This window comes from Besnoitia besnoiti, chromosome XII (assembly GCF_002563875.1).
Source record: "Besnoitia besnoiti strain Bb-Ger1 chromosome XII, whole genome shotgun sequence".
In the NCBI taxonomy this organism is placed as follows: Eukaryota; Apicomplexa; class Conoidasida; order Eucoccidiorida; family Sarcocystidae; genus Besnoitia; species Besnoitia besnoiti.
Genome location: NC_042367.1, coordinates 1648001 through 1667395, shown reverse-complemented (window position 1 = coordinate 1667395; position 19395 = coordinate 1648001). Strand labels below are relative to the sequence as shown.

The 19395-nt window shown below is 58.0% G+C and overlaps 3 protein-coding genes across 3 annotated transcripts; 2 read left to right on the top strand and 1 right to left on the bottom strand.

The window, feature by feature from the left end:
- Window positions 1-535: 535 nt before the first annotated feature.
- On the top strand, window positions 536-3388 carry BESB_024340 (cathepsin CPL; the record flags this gene model as incomplete). Its single annotated transcript, XM_029361136.1, has 4 exons — window positions 536-1019; window positions 1888-2000; window positions 2554-3204; window positions 3344-3388. 4 exons carry the CDS (start codon window positions 536-538, stop codon window positions 3386-3388), a joined length of 1293 nt encoding a protein of 430 aa, XP_029215951.1.
- A 2531-nt stretch (window positions 3389-5919) lies between these two features.
- On the bottom strand, window positions 5920-13726 carry BESB_024330 (uncharacterized protein; the record flags this gene model as incomplete). Its single annotated transcript, XM_029361135.1, has 10 exons — window positions 5920-6010; window positions 6361-6440; window positions 6832-7064; window positions 8444-8590; window positions 9249-9882; window positions 10443-10517; window positions 11036-11137; window positions 11424-12157; window positions 12550-12738; window positions 13411-13726. The coding sequence occupies 10 exons, from the start codon at window positions 13724-13726 to the stop codon at window positions 5920-5922; spliced, it is 2601 nt and encodes an 866-aa protein (XP_029215950.1).
- Window positions 13727-15610: 1884 nt separating this feature from the next.
- BESB_024320 (uncharacterized protein) lies at window positions 15611-16405 on the top strand (the record flags this gene model as incomplete). Its single annotated transcript, XM_029361134.1, has 1 exon — window positions 15611-16405. One exon carries the CDS (start codon window positions 15611-15613, stop codon window positions 16403-16405), a length of 795 nt encoding a protein of 264 aa, XP_029215949.1.
- Between the last annotated feature and the right edge of the window lie 2990 nt (window positions 16406-19395).

Genomic DNA, 19395 nt, shown 5'->3' with positions numbered 1-19395 from the left:
CGGCAGTTGTGCCGGTGGCGATTTTTCGCGCTTGTTTGTCGGTCCAACTTGCCGCGAAGTCCTACACTTTCCGCGGAATCTACGGAGCTGGCGCTGCGGCGGCGGGTGCCTTGGTCGGTGGTGATGCGTCTCCCTTTTTTTGGCTCCCTTTCTTCTGGCCAGGAACCCCGGACAGTGACGGAGGAGGAGGACCGTCAGACGATCCCCCCTTTCCGTCTTTGTTCTGGTTTTTGTCTCTAAACCAAGGACTGCCTAACCGTTGTCAATTTTTTCCCTGTCTCCCTCAGCCGCGTTTCCCCGTTCCGGCTACCTCCGCCGCGTGCCTCTTCGCGCGTCGATCCCTCGTTTGTTTTCTTCGCCTGTGGCCAGTCTCCCATCGTCTCTCTGGCGTTTCTGGCGTGTTTCGCGCGTTTGGCTTGCCGGCGCCACAGGGCAGCTGCTGTCGATCGCTCGGTTTGTTCGGGTTCGCTCTTTTTCTTCGCGGGCGGCGTCTCCCCGCTGCGTCTGCCCGGTCCCGCCTTTTTGAGTCAACGAGATGGAGCACGCCAGCGAAACGCACTACGTGTCGTTCCTGGGCGGCGAGGAGAGCCTGGAGGGGGGGTCCGGCACGCTGCATCAGCGGCGGCAGTTTGCGTCGGGCTTCGCCGCGGACGCGGTTCGACCCTACGCCGTGACCGCGCGGACGTACTTTTGGAAGAAGCTTTTGCGCCGCAGGGACTTGAAAACGCGCGCACTTCTCGCGCTGGTCGCCTTCGCCGTCGCCTTCCTCGTCCTCGCCGCCCTCCTGCTGCAGTGGCGAACTGACGACGTCGCGCCGCCCGTCGCGCCGATGGACGCCTCCGTCGAGCGCGAGGCGAACCCTGCGCAGATCTGGGATTGGCAGGAGACCCACTTTCAGGACGCCTTCCGCAGCTTCCAGTCCGCCTACGGAAAGGTGTACGCGTCCCCGGAGGAAGTGGAAAAACGATACGCCATCTTCAAAAGCAACCTCGTCTACATCCACACACACAACCAACAAGGTCAGCGCACGCAGAGGCGAAGAACCTCGCGCACGCCAGTCGCGCAGTCCAGCAGCGATCGTCTTCATCGCCCTGCCTGCCGCGACACCTTTCCGCGCGCGATCTCGCTTTCTGCTCCACGGCGCTTGCAGAGTCTCGCTCTGCAGCCACTTACGTGGCGCGGTTCATCGAATGCGGCTGTCGCGTGCCGGTGTGCCTGGGTCGACTCGCTCAGTTTTTTTCTCTGTTGATTCTTATCGACGCCGTCTACATACACACACATATGCGTATACATATGTATACACATACATATACATACACATACATATACACATGTATATACACGTATATACATACATATATATACATGCACATATACACACATATATATATGTATATATACATATATATATATATATTTAGCTCAATGTGTTGCGCTGCGCGGTGCAGACATTTGTCTGTCCGCTGCGATCGTCATTTTTTTTTCTCTACGAGCTTCCGTGTGGCGATCTGTAAGAGTGAAGGCACCCGTTCCCGATTTTCCTGCTAGGGACCACTGTTTCCAGTGCAGGCTATTCTGGGTGTGCGCCCTGGAGCGAATACGTCGCGAATGCTAGTCTAATCAGTAGCATCGTACTTGGAGTTATAATTTCTGAGACAGGACTATTTATTAGCTTTTTCTGGGGAGTAAATACTACGAGCTGGACTACTGGTCTGGATTCCTCAGGCTGGCCGCGAGACTAAGGTCGATGGCGCTTGCTCGGCGTGCACCACTGATGTGTCTGTGCATTATTTTGTTTCGTGTACCTGGGTAAACCACTGCATTTTCCTTTTTCTTTGTCTCCGCGTCTCGGCATCTTTGTCTCCTTTTTTCGTGTGGTGGTCCCAGGTTTTTCCTACACTCTGAAGATGAATCAGTTCGGTGATCTCTCCCGCGAGGAATTCCGGCAGAAGTATCTCGGCTTCAAGAAGGCGAGGAATCTCAAGTCGCACCACCTCGGCGTACGTTTCTAGGAAATTAAAAAAACTCAGCGGCCAGACGATTTGTCTGTTGCAGACTGGACTCCGAGCAGAAGCAGAACAGCTGTGCATGTCACCGCATGACGTGTTTCCTTGCTCCCGTTTTTTTTTCTGTAGATGATGCGTGTTGCTCGTCGTTCTCTGGACGTCGCTGTTGGAGTTCGTGGCTGCCGAGCACCTTTTTGATTAGTGTCCATTCTCTGCGTGCGTGCGCGTCGTGTTTCCCTCCTTTCGCATCTCCTCGTCTTTTTCTTCTTTTCTCTCGTCCGCCGAGACCGCGGAAGCTTTCTCTGCTTTCTTCTCGTGTTTCCGCTTATTCAGTCTTGCTTGCCACCTTCTGCTGCCGTCCCCTCCGGTCCACTTTCTCCCCCTTTTTCTTTTCTTTCGCTTTCTCTCTCCCTTTCTCCCTCTCTCTCTCCTCTGTCCGTCTCGTTCGTTCTTTCCCTGCCTCTCTGTTCCAATCTCTCTCTCCTCGCCCTTTCTCTTTTTTTGTCGTCGAGCGTCGTTGCTCCGTCATTCTGTGTTCGTTTTTCAGGTTGCAGAGGACCTGGCGGGCGTGCGGAGCGACGAGCTGCCGCAGGCAGTTGACTGGCGGACGCGGGGGTGCGTGACGCCGGTCAAAGATCAGCGCGACTGCGGGTCCTGCTGGGCGTTTTCGACGACTGGCGCGCTGGAGGGGACGCAGTGTGCGCGGAGCGGCAAGTTGATCAGTTTGAGTGAGCAGGAGTTGATGGACTGCTCGCGGCCGCAGGGCAACGAGAGCTGCAACGGCGGGGAGATGGCTGACGCTTTCCAGTACGTGATCGACAACGACGGCATCTGCTCGGAGGAGGCGTATCCGTACCTCGCGCGCGACGCCGAGTGCCGAGCGCAGAGCTGCAAGAAGGTGTTCAAGATCTCGGGCTTCAAGCAAGTTCCGCAGAAAAGCGAGACAGCCATGAAGGCGGCGCTCGCGCGCCACGGGCCTGTGAGCGTCGCGATCGAGGCTGACCAGATGCCCTTCCAGTTTTACCACGACGGCGTCTTCGACGCGTCCTGCGGAACCGACCTCGACCACGGCGTCCTCCTCGTTGGCTACGGAACCGACCCGAAAACCAACAAAGACTTCTGGATCATGAAGAACTCTTGGGGTAGCTCCTGGGGATCTCTCGGCTACATGCTGATGGCCATGCACCGCGGGGAAGAGGTGAGGCCCTCCCGCAGCCTCCTCCGCCTCCCTCGGGGGCTGCACTGAAAAAAAGCTTCCGCGGGAAGAACACCCCAGCCGCGAGAAGGAAGCCGCAGATGCCGACGGTTGCGCGTGTGTGCGTGTCTGTTTTTCTCAGGGGCAGTGCGGCCTTCTTCTCGATGCGACGTTCCCAGTCGTGTAGTGGCCGAGGTCCCTGCCTGCGACCAGAACGCGAGGCTGGCGGCGTCGGCGAGATGGGCGCCGTGCAGCAAAGTGAATCGGGCTTCTTCGTTCAAATCGATTTCATCGGGAACCCCACACTTCGCATGTTGAATGACGTGTAGCCGCGAATATCTGTAAGGGAGGGACTCGCAGGGCGGAGAGAGAGGCGTGACGACGAGCGCGAAGTAGCAAAGCGCGAAAAACGGACGACAGAACGCGGAGGTTTGAGGACGCCCGCGCGCAGAAGGAAGCCGAAGACGCGTTGACGCAGAGCGCGGAGAGAGAGGAGAGGGGGCGTCGGAACTATAGGACGAGCCACAAAAAACTTTTTGCTGGGTCGCGTCAGAGACGCTCCTGCGACGGCACATGCACCTCAGGCGGCTGCCTCCACACCTCTCTCCGCGCGACGGAGAACTGTGAGGCCTTCGAGGGAGTGGCGAAGAGAGAGGAAGGAGAGGCAACTGGGTGGGAAGGAGAGGCAACTGGGTGGGGAGGAGAGGCACCTGGAGGAGAATGGGGTGAGAAACAAATGAAGCAACGCCAGGTTTTTCAGGTCTGAAATTCGTCTGCTTGCGCTCCAGGGAGGCGTCGCGAGGCTCGGCGGTGCAAGATGACGCGTCTCACATGCGTATATGTGCGTATGCTCATTCTGTGAGTCTGACTTCCGTGGCGACCTGTGCATATTCATCATCATGTATCATGACTTGTAAAGGCTTTCACATGTTAGGCACTACCGTGAATGCGACGAACTACGGGATAATGCTTCTTGCTCCACGCGCGCACCAGGCAGCGACGCCAGACAAACACCTACGAATATACATATTTACGAGTACTATATTATATACATACATATTGATTACATTGGACAAGTGCATATGTATACATGTGTTACACTACATATATATATCTATGCGCGTATGAGCCGACGTATATGAAGTATCGGTACGCTCTGCAAGCACGCCGATTGGCAGACGCATTCGAGTCTGTTGACGCAGGCAGGGCCAGAAGAGGTCTCCGCGGGCGCGCGCTCTGAGTACGAATGCGTACAGACTCCAGGAGATCGCGAAGAAATTCATAAGAAACCTTATTTACAGGTTAACATTTGCGTTCTAAGCTCCTGCGCATCGTACGCACCACCGAAAGAATCCACACTCCGCTTGCGGACGCGCCCACGCGGAAGGGTCACGTATGCCAGATGCAGGCACATGTCACACCCATGTGCAAATATATATAGATATATATATATATATGCATAGATGTATGTATATATTTTAGGAGCGCGCAGCGATACACGAGTCTTAACACGCAGTTTATGCACGCGCTGGCAGCAGGTCGGCGCAGCGATGCCGCGTCGAGCTTCGCGTTCGCTTTCTGCCAGTGAACCCGCGCCTCCCTCTACCGGCGCACACCTTCGTCCAGTGCATGCATAAAGGGAGGCATCATAAAGAACATACGTATATGGAAGCGATTCTGGCAATGTGGGGGAAACCTCTGTGCGTTCCATAGCAATACGTACATCCATATAAACGTCTACCTGTATATATGTCTATATGGAAGCGATTTCTGGCAGTACGGGGTTACTTGTGTGTTTTTATAGCAATACATGCATGTATATATTTATATATACATTTATATTTGTATGGAAGCGATTCATGGCAATTCTCCGCGACTGAAAGCCACGCTGTGGGCGACAGCAAATCGCCAATTTCTATTCATTTTTTCTCCTCAGCGCCTCCCCAGTCTTTTTTCGAAACTTTTCAGTCTTGTGCGGCCGTGTCCACGCGAACGCGCCGACGCCACACTCGCCAAAGATCTGCGTTGAGCGCGGCGTATCCTCATTTTCGAGTGAAAATTCGGAGACACGGTGCGTTCGCACGACGGCGACAAGCAGAGAACACGTGAGTATCCACGCAGGCGGCGCGCCGTCGAACAAATGGAGCTGACAAGCATCCGCCGCGGCGCCTTTCCTGAAGATGTAGCTCACGTTCTCGCTAGCGTGTGGTCTCACTGGCAATCGGCAGCCATTTAAAACAGTTATGCGAGACGCGCCCGGAACTGAGGAAGCTGAGGCCGGCGGAGAAGCCTGAACGTCGCTCTTCGCGTTGTGCGGCGCGAGACTCTCAGCCTGAAAAGCCGCTTGCGTCTTTTATTGTCATTCTTCTAAGAGCGCAAAAAGCCTTGAAGCACGCCCTTCGCCTCCCTCTGGAGAGTTTAAAGAGGTGAGTACGCCGCCGTGAGGGCAGCGCTCGGCAAACCTGACACTACAGTTGCTCAAAAAATGATTTCGTTTAGGTGCGCGTGAGGGTGGACGGAGAGTGCGCCGCGGCGACTCGAATCCTTCCTCAGCCTCTCTGGAAAAAAAGTCTGAGAAAGTTTTTTTTTTTCGCGCGCCGTTCTTAGTTTGAGTCGCGCGCCGCGCGCTGGACAAGTCTCGCCGTTCACAACAGCGAAGGAAGGCAATACCCACACTCACTCAGCCACGAAGACATCGAAAGAAAGATGCGCTCTGCATCACAGTTCGGCGTGTTGCCGATTCTTCTCGACTATCGCACGCCAGTCTTCCTTCACTTCGATCAAATTCGCGTTTCGAGACGCTTCGCCGCTGCACATCACATCGCAAAAAAAAACAGTGCGGCTGCATAAAACGCAGGTAAATAGGCCCTCGCGCAGAGGGAGCTCCACGCACAAACTGCTTTTACCTGAAAAACAAATAGAAAAATGCACGCACAAACTGCTTCACGGAAGGGCCGGCCGCTGCTTTCGGCGATGCGAGAGGCCTCTGCTCCCCCGCGCGTCCGCTCTGAGGACGGGTTTATCCTCGTCCGCAGCGAGGAGTAGCAGACATGGCAGCCTTGAGCTTTTTGAAATCTCAACGATTTCAACAATACCCTGGCACGCGCCCGCCGCCAGGGGCCGTCCCCCCCCGCGACGGAAGCGCGGAAAGTCGCACACCTGGCGATCTGTCGCTCCTTCCACTCCTCGAGCTTTTGGCGTTCGCGTTGCTCTCTCTCGAGCTCGCGCTGCACACGTTCCTAAAGAAAAAAAGGAAAAACCTCCAGTCGCCGATGCCGGGGAGTCCCTGCTCACAGCGGCAAATGCTTCCGCCTTGTCCTCCCCCCCCCCTCCCCCTCGCCTTCTTGACGCTGCGCTATAAAAAAATCACTTTCTTCCTCTCTGCTGGCCTGGGCCTGCGCTCTCAGGAGCCTGGCGCTGGAAGCGTGGGAAGGCCTCGTCTTATTTCTCCGCGCCTGCGTCTTGTGCGTCTCTCATCCCACGGTGCGCGATCGCCAGGCTACTTCTCACACAGCGCCGCCCCACCTCCCCCAGCGGCTTTCTTTGCTGCCTAGCGCCGAAGCGCTTCCCCTTCTTTCTTCTCTCTTCCTTCTTTGTTCACAGGCGCTGCGCGACTTGCTTTGCGCGTACCTGCTCCAGTCGCTTTTCTTCTTCGTCTTCGAGCTCGCGCGTGCGTCGCCACCTCTCTACGAGTCGCATTTTCTTCCTCAGGAGCGGATTCGCGACTCCAGCCGTCGTCTTCCGCCGCGGAGACTCGCTCGCCGCCGCGGAGTCTGCAGGCCTCCGCGGCGGGCGCGCACTCGCGGCCTTCTCTTCGCGCGTCGGCGCCTCGGCGTCCCCGGCCTCCACACCGCTCGCTGCATCTGCACCACCACAGCGCAGATAGACGCCAGCGCCCGCGACAGCCGCGACATGAAGACGAAGCGCCGCCGCTGGGATCCGACCGACACGCAGGCAGCCGCGCGAGACACGCAGACAGCCGCGCGAGACAGCACACACGGACACACAGACATACACACACACACACACGCGTCGAAGAGGAGAGGCAGGCCGCAGCGCGGACAGACCGCAAAGCCGACACCCTGGCGCCTCTTCGTCGTACCGTGCGGCGCGTGCAAACTCGCAGCGCGAAAAGTCGCGGGCGGGTGCGACCATCGCATCACGGAAGACGCGAGCCTGCTGCTCTCGCCCTCGTCATGCAGGGATCAAGGCAGCGCGCGGGATCCAGAAGGAGAGACGCCGCGCGCGCAAGAGGCGCGGACAGCACGCTGTGCAGCGCCCAGATGCGCGGAGACGCGGCGCAGAGGCGAGGAGACGCGCACGCACGAGTCACGCGCCGCAACTTCTCGGGCGGCGGCGAGTCGCCCTCGAATCTCCGCCGACCTCCCCCGCGAAGAGAAGAGGCAGAACACACACGAATGGACTTCTGCGCGAATCCAGAGAGACGGCCGCCAGAAGCTCGTGGCGCCGCAGCCGCAGAGACTCCGAGCAGGCGCTCGTGAGGCATAGGGATCAGGGGATTAGGGGGGCAGGGAGGAGAGAGGAGGAAAGGCCTCAACGGCTGTCACGCCGCCTCAGAAAGAGTTCAGAGGCGCGGCGGGCGTCTGGCGCCGCCTCGCAGCGCACACGAACTCGAAAAATCGCCGACGCCCCGCGCGAGACTTGAGCGGCTTCCGGACGAGGCGGCGCAGGCAAGGCCTCGAGAGAGACTCCGCCGCGGCGCGTGGGAGAAGAGAAAGTCTTCGCAACCTGCACATGTGAAGACGAAGGCGTGCACGCTACGTCTTCAGAAAAGAGGATCAGATGATTTTTCCGCGCCGCACCGGGCTCGAGGGCGGCACCTCTGCGCTGGACGCCACGGCGCCCTCGACTCGGCGCGCCCGGTGAAAGCGCGGGCAACAACGATACGCGCGGGAACTTCAGAGAAGGAACGCGCTCTCGCGCGCAGTCTTCTTCACCAGAAAGACGTGCGGGAGTCAAGAATACAGACTCACAGCACGGCGCCGAAGACACGCACAGAATCCGACCCTCATCCAGCTTTGCCTTTTACGCTGCTAAGCTAACCGAATAAGCTAACCGAATAGGTTTCTTTCCATCGTCGCTGATGTTTCGTTCACATGCTGATGACAGAGATACCAGCAATCCGCCGGTGTAAAGGCCTAGACACGCGAAGCAAGCGCCAGACAGAGACTGCAGCATCCCGCTAACTGGTACCTGTGCATTTCTTTCGCGTGCTCCTCACCTTTCTCGAGGCCTTCGCATTCCTTGCGCGCGCCGCAGACCAGAGGCACCACCCTCCACGCGAAACGTCCGCTAAGATCGGCGCAACTCGCCCGACTGTCTCCACGCAGCCTCAGCGCCATCCGAAGCGCGTGCGCGGACAAGTCGACTGCAAGGACCTCAGCCGCGGACGCAGGAGACTCCGCCCGCTCTCTATTTTGCAGCAGAGACGTCTTCCGCGGGGGATGGACTCCCCCTCGCGGCGGCGCGTCTCTCGCGCTCTCCTTTACTCTCGGTTTGTCTCTCACACACGCACGGAGAGGAGAGTTTAGTCCGCCGCGTCACACGCACTGGAGGACTCCCTCTGCTTTTTTTTTCCGCCTTTCCTTCCCCCAGCCGTGCAGCTGCCGCGATCCGCCGCAGCAAGCGCGCCAGACTTTGCCTCGCAGACGCGCGCGCATGCAAGCGGGGACGCGAATCTGGCGATGCGAGTCAGGCAACGCCACTCTCGAGGCGAGGGCAGGTCTCTTGTGGACTCTCCCGCGCTTTCCACCCAGCAGAGGCGATGCCCGCGGCCCCCGGGAACGCGTTTTGCAGGTGCACACTCGCCGGGCTTCTTCTCCGAGGGCCTCAAACAAAAACGCCGTCGCCGGATGCGCGCAGACCGCAGCTCAAGGCGACAAACAGATATCCATATGCACGCACACAAGCATAAGTATGCAGATGAGTTCGCACGTAAGTGCGTTTGCGTGTATGCGCCGGTTTCCGCGCTTGCAGGTCCGCAGCGCCTCCGCTTTTCCCCGCAAGGCCCGTCGCGTGTCTCCTACCTGAGCTTCTCGCATCGGACTCGCGCAGGCGTTCACCACGAAGCAGCTTGTCGTCGCCCGCAGCCTCGGGCGTCTCTGCAGCGTCTTCCTCGACCTCGCAGACGGGGAGAGGTGGCGGCGGATCAGCGGGCGGCGGCGCGCGCGCGGCCTCCGCCGAAAAGGGCCTGGCGCCCGAGCCCAACGCGCCCGCGGCGCCCGACGCGCGAGCCGCCGGAACTGGGGCGCGAGACAACGTCGACGCGCGAGCTCCAGAAGAAGAGAGAGACGACGAGGAAAAAGAGGGAGAAGACAAAGAGGAGGAAGAAGAGGAAGAGGAAGAAATGTGGGACGTTGGGGCGGCGGAGGGCCGCGCAGGAGAGAATCCGAGGCGCCTCGGGTCGTAGATACTCGCCCGCACACACGAGAAAGCGGAGACAGGGCCCGCGGAAGCAACACTCGAAGACGAAGACGAGGAGGAAGATGAAGCAGAGGAAGCCGACGCAGAAGAAGATGAAGCGGAAGAAGAGGACGGAGGGGGCGCGCTGGCCTCTTGTTGACGCTTCAGGTTCGCCGCACTCGAGTACGGAAACGCAGACGCGAGGGCCGACCTGTTGGACTGGAGTTTTGCGCGCCGCTCTTCTTCTTGCAGTTTGGCCTGAAGAGCCGCATCGCCACTCGACACTCCGCGCGAGAGAAGTTGGCAGACGCTCAAACACTAAATAACTCCACAAGCCCTCGCGAACTGCAGCTCCGGCAAGAAAGACTCGCTTTTTCTGGGGCAGAGGGGTGCGCGCCAGCCAGCGCGCGCAACAGGAAACCAAACTACTCACGGGGAGACAGAACTGCACGACGAGACGGCGCTAGATCGACGCGTGTCTTCGACGTCTAGGGCCTCGGTACACATTCTTATGAATATGAATATATATACAATATGCATTCGTGTATATAATCATGTATACTTGTATACGTACAAATATAAATGTATACAAACATATATAAAAACATATGTTTATATATACATTCGAGAGACTTTTCTATTCGCGAATGGAACCCGGGGAGCGAGACACGCTGCCTGCGCCGTTCAGCAACCTTCGCGGCAGCCTGAGGACGCTCAGACGCATGCAGAGGACTTCCTAGGTTTTCAAAGAAGCTTTCAACTTCCAAAGGTTGGACTGAGAAGAAACAGCCGGCGGGCGAGGCCGCGCAGGGTCGCACCTTGATTTCTTCGCGCAGATCGTGGAGCTTCGCGAGGAAGAACGCGCCATCCAAGCCTCCTGCCTGCCAGTCAAACTGCGAAAAAAAATCGCAGAAAAGCCAGCAAAATTCGCAGAGTAAGCTTGTGAACACAACCGGGATATCACATATCTTCAGCGTGAATGCGGCCAAATAAAATCCGGTGTCGCCTCTGAAGCACGAAAACGACATAGCTCCTCGCAGCGAGGAGGGCCTTCTCTCGTCGAAAACAGCCGTTAGTCTGGATTTTTCCTCCATTTGTGTAGAAACTTTATTCCATACATGCGGATATATGCACTCTGTGACTTCAGTTTTTTCATTTTTTGCATCTGCCATCTCCGCGTCCGCTTTCGCCTCCCCTCCTTCCCCCTCATTCTCGTTTTCTTTTCCTCTTTGTATTTCTTTTTTCTCCGCCTCAGGTGCTGCTTGCCACGGATCTGCTGCGCAGGCGTTTTTGCTCAGTTTGTCTCTCACGCGGCTCGCCCGTTGCGTCGCCTCTCCCTTGACACTTTCGCGCCTCTTGTTTCCAAATGTTCACTTAAAAAAAAGTTTGCGATTCCGGGCGTTTCGCTTACACGTCGAACTTCGAGTGCGGCCTCGCTGCGCCTCCGCCAAGCCTCCGCGGACGCCCCGAGCTTGCTGAGCTCCGTGGCGACCGCCCACAGCAGCGCCTCGACCTGAAAGAAAAATCAAAAAATCCAAAAGACACGCGTGTGGACGGAAACAGGAAGGCCCCTTCGCGTGCGCCGAGCGAGGACTCCCCAGGCAGGCCATTCATTCTTCCTCCCCCAGAGCGCAGAGTGCAGAATCACTTTCGAAAAAGCGACATCAAACAGGCACGTCGCTGGAAGTGCCTGTCGTCCGCAGCAACGATGAAAAAGTTCGGCGTGCCAGATCGACGCAATGCAGAGTCATTCGACGCACGCGCGCGCCTCACGGGTGGCGTGAGGAGTCTCTGCTCACTTGTTTCGCGAGGGCCTTGCCGCCGTTTTTTCTCTCTCGGGCGCTGCGGTCTTTGTCTTCGCAGAACTTGCACATCGCGCAGCTGCAGCTGCAGACGCATGCGCCAGCTGCCTCCCCGCCGGCGCGGGCTGCGATTTTCTCCTCGCGCTGTGCACGTCTCCGCTGCGAGGCTTGCGCCTCGAGCTCCGCCGCGACGATGTCCTCGAGGAGTTCGTCGTCGTAGCGCGCCCGCTTGCGCGTCTCTCCCTTCTCATCTTCGCTGTCTGCGGGCGAGGTCTCTCCGGCGCTGGACGCTTCGCTGTCGAGCGACGCCGCGAGCGCCTCATCTGAGTCAGAAAAGAACTCTTCTTCACTCCCAGCAGCGGCCGCTTTGCCTCCCCTCGCGCCCGCGCGGCGGCGCTTCACGCGCTGGCGCTCCTCGTGCTCATCCGTCGCCATCTCGATGAAGTGCAGCTGCCTGAAGAACTCCGCCAGCTTTTCCTCCGCGCCCGCCAACTTGCCAGTAGGCGTAGGTACGTAGCTCCCCTCGGGCGGCTGCGCAGCCGCATCCGCCTCGCCTGCCCCTGCGCGCTCTTGCGCCTCAGGCTTTGTCTTCTTCATCGAAATGATGCGCAGCGCAGAGGCCGCACCCGCGGGGAGAGAAGAAACGGCGGGTGCGTCGTCTCTCTCGTCTGCAGGCGCCGGCTCGGGCTCCGCGTCGTCTTCGTATGCGCCGAAGAGAAGATTCCTCTCGCCTGCCACCTCCCCCCCCCGGCGTCAACAGCGCCACTCGCAGACGAGGGAGAAGCAGACGAGGGAGAAGCAGACGAGGGAGAAGAAGAGAACGAAGAAGACGAAGACGAAGCGACAGAAGGAGAAGAAGAGAGAAATGGAGAAAAAGAAGAGACAGAAGACGAAAGAGAGACAGAAGAGGAGGACGAAGACAAGAGAGGACACGGTGCAGCTGATACAGACACCGGCGGTCTCGCGGGCTCGGGTTTTGCACCGGGATGCACCTCGCCTTGTTCCTGATGCTTGTTTTGCTGCTCGAGTTCCTCGATTTCGGACAAGAAGGAAGAAAACAAATCCTCCACGCAGGCGCTGCCCTCTCGCCTCTCCTCTCCTGGCGCTGCCTCACGCGCCTCACTGGTGGGCTCCGCGGGCCGCGAGGACGAAGACGGAGAAGAAGAGAGAGGCGCGCCAGGTGTAGCCTCAGGGTACGGTTTCGCCTCCTTTCCACTCGCATTTGAATAAATTGAATTACTCTCAACTGAAGGCGACGCCTGAGCCGCTCCTGTCGGCGCTCCGCTGCCGGCCTTCGCTCCCAGCTGCTTCCCTGAGGTCGCACAGACACACTCGCGCCGACTTCAAAGATGAAAAAGACCCCGAGGAACCGGAAGGAAGCCACCCTTTCTCTTCAAAAAAAACACAGAGAGGTACCAAACCGTTCTTTAAAAAAAATACACGCGAATACTGGTTCCGACATGAACGTCTTACCCACGCCTTGCATCTGTCTAAGCGCTGATACGCGCTTCCCTACGGAGACAGACATACTCGTGCACACGCAGCCGATAAGACAGGCAGAAGTAAAGAACCTCTATGCACAAATATATAAACAAATATAGTTAGAGAGATATAAATATATAGATAGAAAGATACAGATATATAGATAGATACATATCGATAGGTACAGATAGATGGATAGAGATAGATAGGTACAGATAGATGGATAGAGATAGATAGGTACAGACAGATAGCTACACATAGATAGATAAATACAAATAGGTCAATAGATACAGATAGATAGATGAGTGCAGATAGGTAGATAGATACAGACAGACAGATATATAGATGTATGGGTCTATTTGGGCGTGCACCCACGCGTCTTGCACACGTGTCCCTTTTTCAAAAAATTGATTTGTTGGCACATCTCCGTGTCACTCGCCTGCATGCATCACCAGCGCGCACGAAGTTTCCGCGGAAGGCAAACGTGTGGAGAAGCACTCACGTTTTCTCAACAGAGGCGTGGGAAGACGAGGCGGCGGAGGCATCAACAGGTGGTCGCCGAGCCCTGCCCTCTGCGGAAGGCCCCCTGCCGCGGACTGGCATCCCTGAGGACCCGACGAGAGAGGAGAGGAGAAAGGAGGCGAGACAGGAGACGAGAGAGAAGGAGAGCGAGATGTTGGAAGGCTGTCTCCAGTTGCTGCTGCAGGTTCACTCGCTGGTGGCGGACTGTCGTCGCAGGTCGGGTTGCCGTCCTGCGGCGGAGCGAGACTCCGCTCTCGCTTCTGCGAGCGCGGATCCGCGCGGGGTTTGCCTGTCATGCTGTCGTTCGAGCGTTTACATGCATTTCTCCGCCTCAGGCGCGCGCAGACTCAGCGACGCACGCAGCGAGGAAGGAGGGATGCGCTGGCGGCTCCTCCGCGCGCGCTTTCCCCCTAGCAGATGCTGGAGGCCACCGCCTTCGCATCCACGCAGGCACACGCCGCGTGACGGGCAAGGCAAAGCCGACTCTCCCTCGCTGCGCAGGGCGGGAGCGCTGCAGAGCGACGACACAAAGGAAAACTTTTTTCGCTGGCGAGGAGCGCAGGCGCGCGACGCGACGGGAGACTGCGTTAGCCGTTTAAACAACCCGCTGCGCCTGCGGAGACCGCGACAGGATGCGAAGTGTCCAACGACACGCACAAAGACGAGAAAGCAGGCGAGCGAGGAGGGCGGAAGAGAGACTCCGCGCGAGGCACGGAAGACTTCCGCGGAAGACAGCATCGGGCGAGCGCGCGAGAGACGAGCCGCGACCGTCCACCGGCCCCCGGGCGACGCGGCGACGGAGAAGAGCCCAGGAAGAAGGAACAAGGGGAAAAAAGGGGAGACACTAGGACGAGAAAGAAACGCACGGAACTCCGCCTGAACTCTGGCAGCTAGTCTTCTAAAGACGTGCGGATTTCCATCGTGAGGGCCTATTGATCGGCGTGGTAGCGCACATCCCCTCGCTCTTTCCCTCTCGTGACAAGTGTATGTACAGCGGCCGCGCGAGTTGAGTTCGTGGCCTGTGCGTTTTGTTTTCTCGAGTTTTCGGCTTGCTTCGCGAACGCGACAAACACAACGAGAAAAGACGGCGCACGCGCGAACGCGGCGTCGGCGCATGCAGGTTTCGGGGGGATGTGCAGAGGGGTGAGACGCGAAAAGCTGGCGATTCAGGCGAGTCGTGAGGAGCTGGAGGGTGCGACAAGACAGCACACAAGTCGTTTTTCTTTCCCTCTCTCGCTATCTTCTCGCGCAACTCTCAGAGGCCTTGCGTCTTCGCCAACCAGTTAGGCAGAAACGCGCTCCGAAAAGCGCCGCCGCCTTGCGCACACGCGTGTCTCATCTGAGCGCCGCGTCCTGCGTGGAAACCCCACAAGAATTGTTTTCCTCTGCCCGTTGTGCTCCTCTCGCGCGCGTGAACTTTGTGAAAAGCCTTCGCACGCGACTCCAGGCGCTGCCTTTCGAAGAGCGGCTTTCTCGCCTCCGCCCCGGGCCGCCACGAGACCGTGGAAGTGGTGATCCGGCGTCCCTGGCGGGCCGTGTGCCATCGGCGAGCGCGGTATCTCCAGAAGTCTGCAAAAGTAGAAAAAATTTGCTCGTGTTGTCTGTGTAGACCGTGTAGATGCTTTTGCAACGCATGGCCTGCGTGTGTGCGCTCTCCGTTCGCTAAAAAAGTCTTCGCATCGTTCAGGGGCGAGAGCGCAGAGAGACGCGTAGGCGTGTCCCCTCTCTCGCCTTGCCTTCTCGCCTTGCCTTCTCGCCTTGTCTTCTCGCCTCCCCCTGTCTCCCTTCTCTCTCCTTTCCGCTGTGCAGCTTCGCTGCACGCACGGGGCCTGCTGAGCGAGAACTCGCTCCTTGAGCGCAGCAGAAAGAGACGCGAAACGGAGACGAGCTATCGCGCACCTCGACCCCCGCCTTCCCCGCGAAGTCCCCACACGTTCTTCTCTGCGTGTCGGCCTCTTTTCTTCTCGACTTGCGAGCTGCCTTTTTTTCTCCCTGTTGTCCTGAGACCGCCACTCTCTCCCTCTTGACTGCGCCTCCTCAGCCTCTCCCCGCCAGCGCACCGCCGCCGCGGAGAGTAAAGCCTGGTCGCCGCGCCGCCGTCGGGCTTTCTTCGCAGCTCTCCTCGCGCTTCTTCGTTTCGCTTCCTTTCCTCTCCCATTTCGTCTCCCCCCTGTCCATTCATGATGCCGCAGCGCCCCTCTTCGCCGCACCAGCTCGTGGCGCCGTCTGTCCAGGACTGGAGCGCCGACCGCGGCTGTTCACCCTCGTCGCGTCGCGGCAGCGACCCCGAAGAGACTCCCGCAAGTCTGTCAGACGCGTGCGACAAGCCGCTGCCCTCGCCCAGCCCCCTCGCCGCCGAGCGCGCTGAGGACTCTCCGGGCGAAGGCGACGCAGGGGACAACGACGACGAGGCGCCGGAACAAGACGGCGCGACTGCGCAGGGCGGACAGACTGCGCAGCAGCGAGAGGGCGAGAGGGCGGCGGAGGGCTACGCGAGGGGAGTTGCGAGCTTGTCGGAGTCGTCTGCGGCGCAGTGCGCGAAGCGGAGGCGCGAGGGTTCCCCGGCATTGCGGCCGCGGCGCCGGGGGGCCTCTGTAGTCTCCTTTCGGGCTCCGCGTGCGCGCGCCGAGTTCGAGGAGACGACACCGCACCGCCGCCGAGGGGCGGACTGCGCGCGCCGAAGCAGCTTTGCGGACGCCGCCAGTCCCGTTCCCGCGGCCTCGCCGACCAGCACGCCGCGCCTTGAGAAGCAGCGCAGGCGCCGGAGCGAAGAGGCCGAACGCACACCCGCGGAACACGAACCCGGGGCGCCGTCCAACGCACACGCAGACAAGGAATGGGAAGCGAAGGAAGGAGAGAGGGAAGACGCGAAGGAAGAAGACGCCCTCGCGAACTCTGACGAAGAAGACGCGCCCCCCCTCAGCGGCTTCTCGCGGCCGCCCGCTCAAATGCGCAGTGCAGTCGAGGGAGCTTGAGGAGCGGACTTCTGTGCAGCGCAGGCGTGGAGGTGATTGACGCACACGCTGCCGCGGACGCTGGCCTCAGTAGCCTCACTCCTTTACTCGATTCAAACATTTTCTGTGCGCTAGGCGTCATCCGGCGTTTGCAGGTTCTCCAGAGATCCCCCCCCCCCCACCTGCGTCGGCAGATACGCGCTTGCTCAGCTACGTGCTTATATCTCCGTTACGTGGTTACGTACAAATACGTGCACACTTATACATATCTATATATATACAAAGAAATAGATATGTATACATATATATACATTTATATACATATGTACATCTAGGCACCTATAGGTGCGTGTATGTTGGCGTGTATCTATCCAGCGCGTGAGCCTTTTCAGAGGCGTCTCCCCCAGGGCGAGCTGCGGCGCTGTGGAGCGTCTTGGGGGAAGAGCGTTTCTGCGTGGATCTCAGTGAGCTTTTTGGAGGCGCAGTCTCGCATAGATCTGTAGCTAGTGAGGGAGATGGGCATCCATATATTTTTGTTTCAGCCATTCTTCCCGCCCACGTCGAACGCCGTTTCGCGGGGACAGTGCCTGCAGAATCCGCGACTTCCCTGTTTCTTTTCCCAAAGCCCAAACGACGAGCCATTTTTTGCCAGTGTTCTGATCTGGAGACCTGTGGGACAGTTTTGCTCTTTTTGAGTTCTGCGGCGGCAGCTGCATGCGGAGATTAACCCCCCGCCCCTTCGGACTGCTCCGCGGCGCGTGCGGTTGAGGAGAGAGTGTAGGATTTAGCGTCGGGGCCAGATGGCGGCGATGTGCGCCTCCCCTCGAGTTGAGGACTTTCAGACTCCCAGACACACACAGCGGGGCCTCCACACAGGCCCGCCAGCTGTTCTGCGCATGTAATAATTATAAAAATATATATATGTCTCGACGTATGCGACTCCATATATATATATATATATATATATATATATATATATATATATATATATACGTCCGAGATCTGTGGGCGCGTGTGGGCTGATGCACATTGGCGGAGAGGGGCCGATGGCGGTGCTGCTTTGCCGATTCGTCTTTCACAGACCAGTGGTTTCCGCTGTGTGTATTTGCATGCACATCTCCTAAAAATAAAAACGTATGCATGTGTGTGTATGAATGTAATGTGTGTGTTTGGTCACTGCGGGAGGTGCGTCGCGGGAAGTTGGCTCGGTTTTTTTGTCTTTGCGGGAGTGTTTCCTTGCTTCTGTCTTCTTTTTTCTTCGTGAACCGATCGGGGCGGCAAGGGCGGCTGCCTCAAAGAGGCTGCAGTGTCGGCTTCATCGGGAGATTCGTTTGTGAAGCGTCGGCGGGCGGAGCCGAGCAGCAAAGCCTCTCGCTTTGTCGATAGGCGGGAAATGAAGTAGAGTCGCGCGCGGTATCACATGAACTTCTAGGCAAATCTCTGTTTTCCGCGGTAAAGGGACGCCGTACACACCGATCCTGCCCCACTTGGGTACACCCCTAAGCTATCTCGAAGGCCCAAACATTCTCATCGGGGCGCCGGGAAGGGGAGGGGAGGGGGGGGAACAAGGAACCGAAGAATCGAAAGGCATGCGCAAGCTTCGACAGCGCGACGCCTTGTGAAACAGACAGAACAGAGTTGCTGCGTCAGAGTCCTCCAGCGAGACGCGCAGAGACTTCAGCGAGATCGACAGACGCCGATAGAGGCTCAGAGAAAAAACTTCGAAAGGCAGGTTGCTGGCTTCTGGGCAAGCGAGAAAAAAAGCTGGAGGCTTTCTACACATGGAGACGCAGGGACGCGCGATGGAGGCGTTGTCTTCTCTGGCACTGAAGCGGTCAACGGCGGTAGATACAATGCGACGGCGGTCTCCTGTTTTTAAAGCATTTTTTATTTTTATTGCCTCGCCCCTCCGTAAAACGGCTCCAAGGATTGCAAGTTACGTCGTGTGCTGCGCACATCCTCAGGCGCATATGTGCGCACACACGCGCGCGAGGTCTGTGCATATGTCTCTAAGCACACATCCGTGCACTCTGTGCAATGCATATATATACATATATTTATTTCCATACATATATACTTTTTTTTCCAAGTTCCTTGCACAATGTCCACATGCATGCATATATGTATGTGTAGGTACATAGAGGTAAACACTTTTTTCTTCTAGTTCCTTGTATCCAGTTAGCTTCTTCAAAAAAGCCTGGCGAAAATCGTCCACGCAGGGTACGCACACCACGGACTACTGCGCAAGCAGTCGTGCACGTGAAACGTAGGTATTACTTTACGTATCCCCACTGAATAAGAAGGTTTTATCTTTACCTATTCTTACAATTAAGTTAAAAATAGGCAGAAGACGAATGGTTTTTGAAAACTCCGCCGTATCTCATGGTGGTGGAGGGGCACGATAGCTCGGCATTCAGTGCGGCGAGCGCGCACCATGCGAGTCGAAGAAATGCAGTGTTTGGAAACTCCTCTGAGAGTCTGCCTCAGGCTCTCCTTTTTTCACAGCGTTTGTCTCCAGAAGGGTGCAAGCTCTCTTCGGCTTCGTGTCCGCCGGTGGGGGGGTCTAGGGTGGGGGGGACGCGTAGAGTACGACTCGCACTCGACGCGTCCGCAGACGAGGGCCTTCTGCGTCTGCTCTCCAGGCGATTGCTGCGAGTGATACTTCTGTTTGCGATGAAAGACATCTGCACACTCTACGCATGTGTCGGACTCGCATACGCGCGCAGCGCAGCTGGCGAAATGCGGGGCAAAGGGCAGCGTTGGCCTGCTGCCGCGCCACTTACCCAGTCCTAATCGATCCTCCCTGCGCCGCCGCCCAAGTCTCTGGCACCACGCAGAGTTCTGAATGTTTCGAGTATCCAGCAATGTCTACATTTTGCGAGGGGGAGGAGACACTGTGCGCTGTGTCAAAGTGAACCGAAGAGCGATTCGCTGCGAATCCCTGCGCATGCGAGCGAGCCCGGCATCCCAGAGCTCCGCGCCGACTCCGACGTCCGCGCACCCGCCTGCGT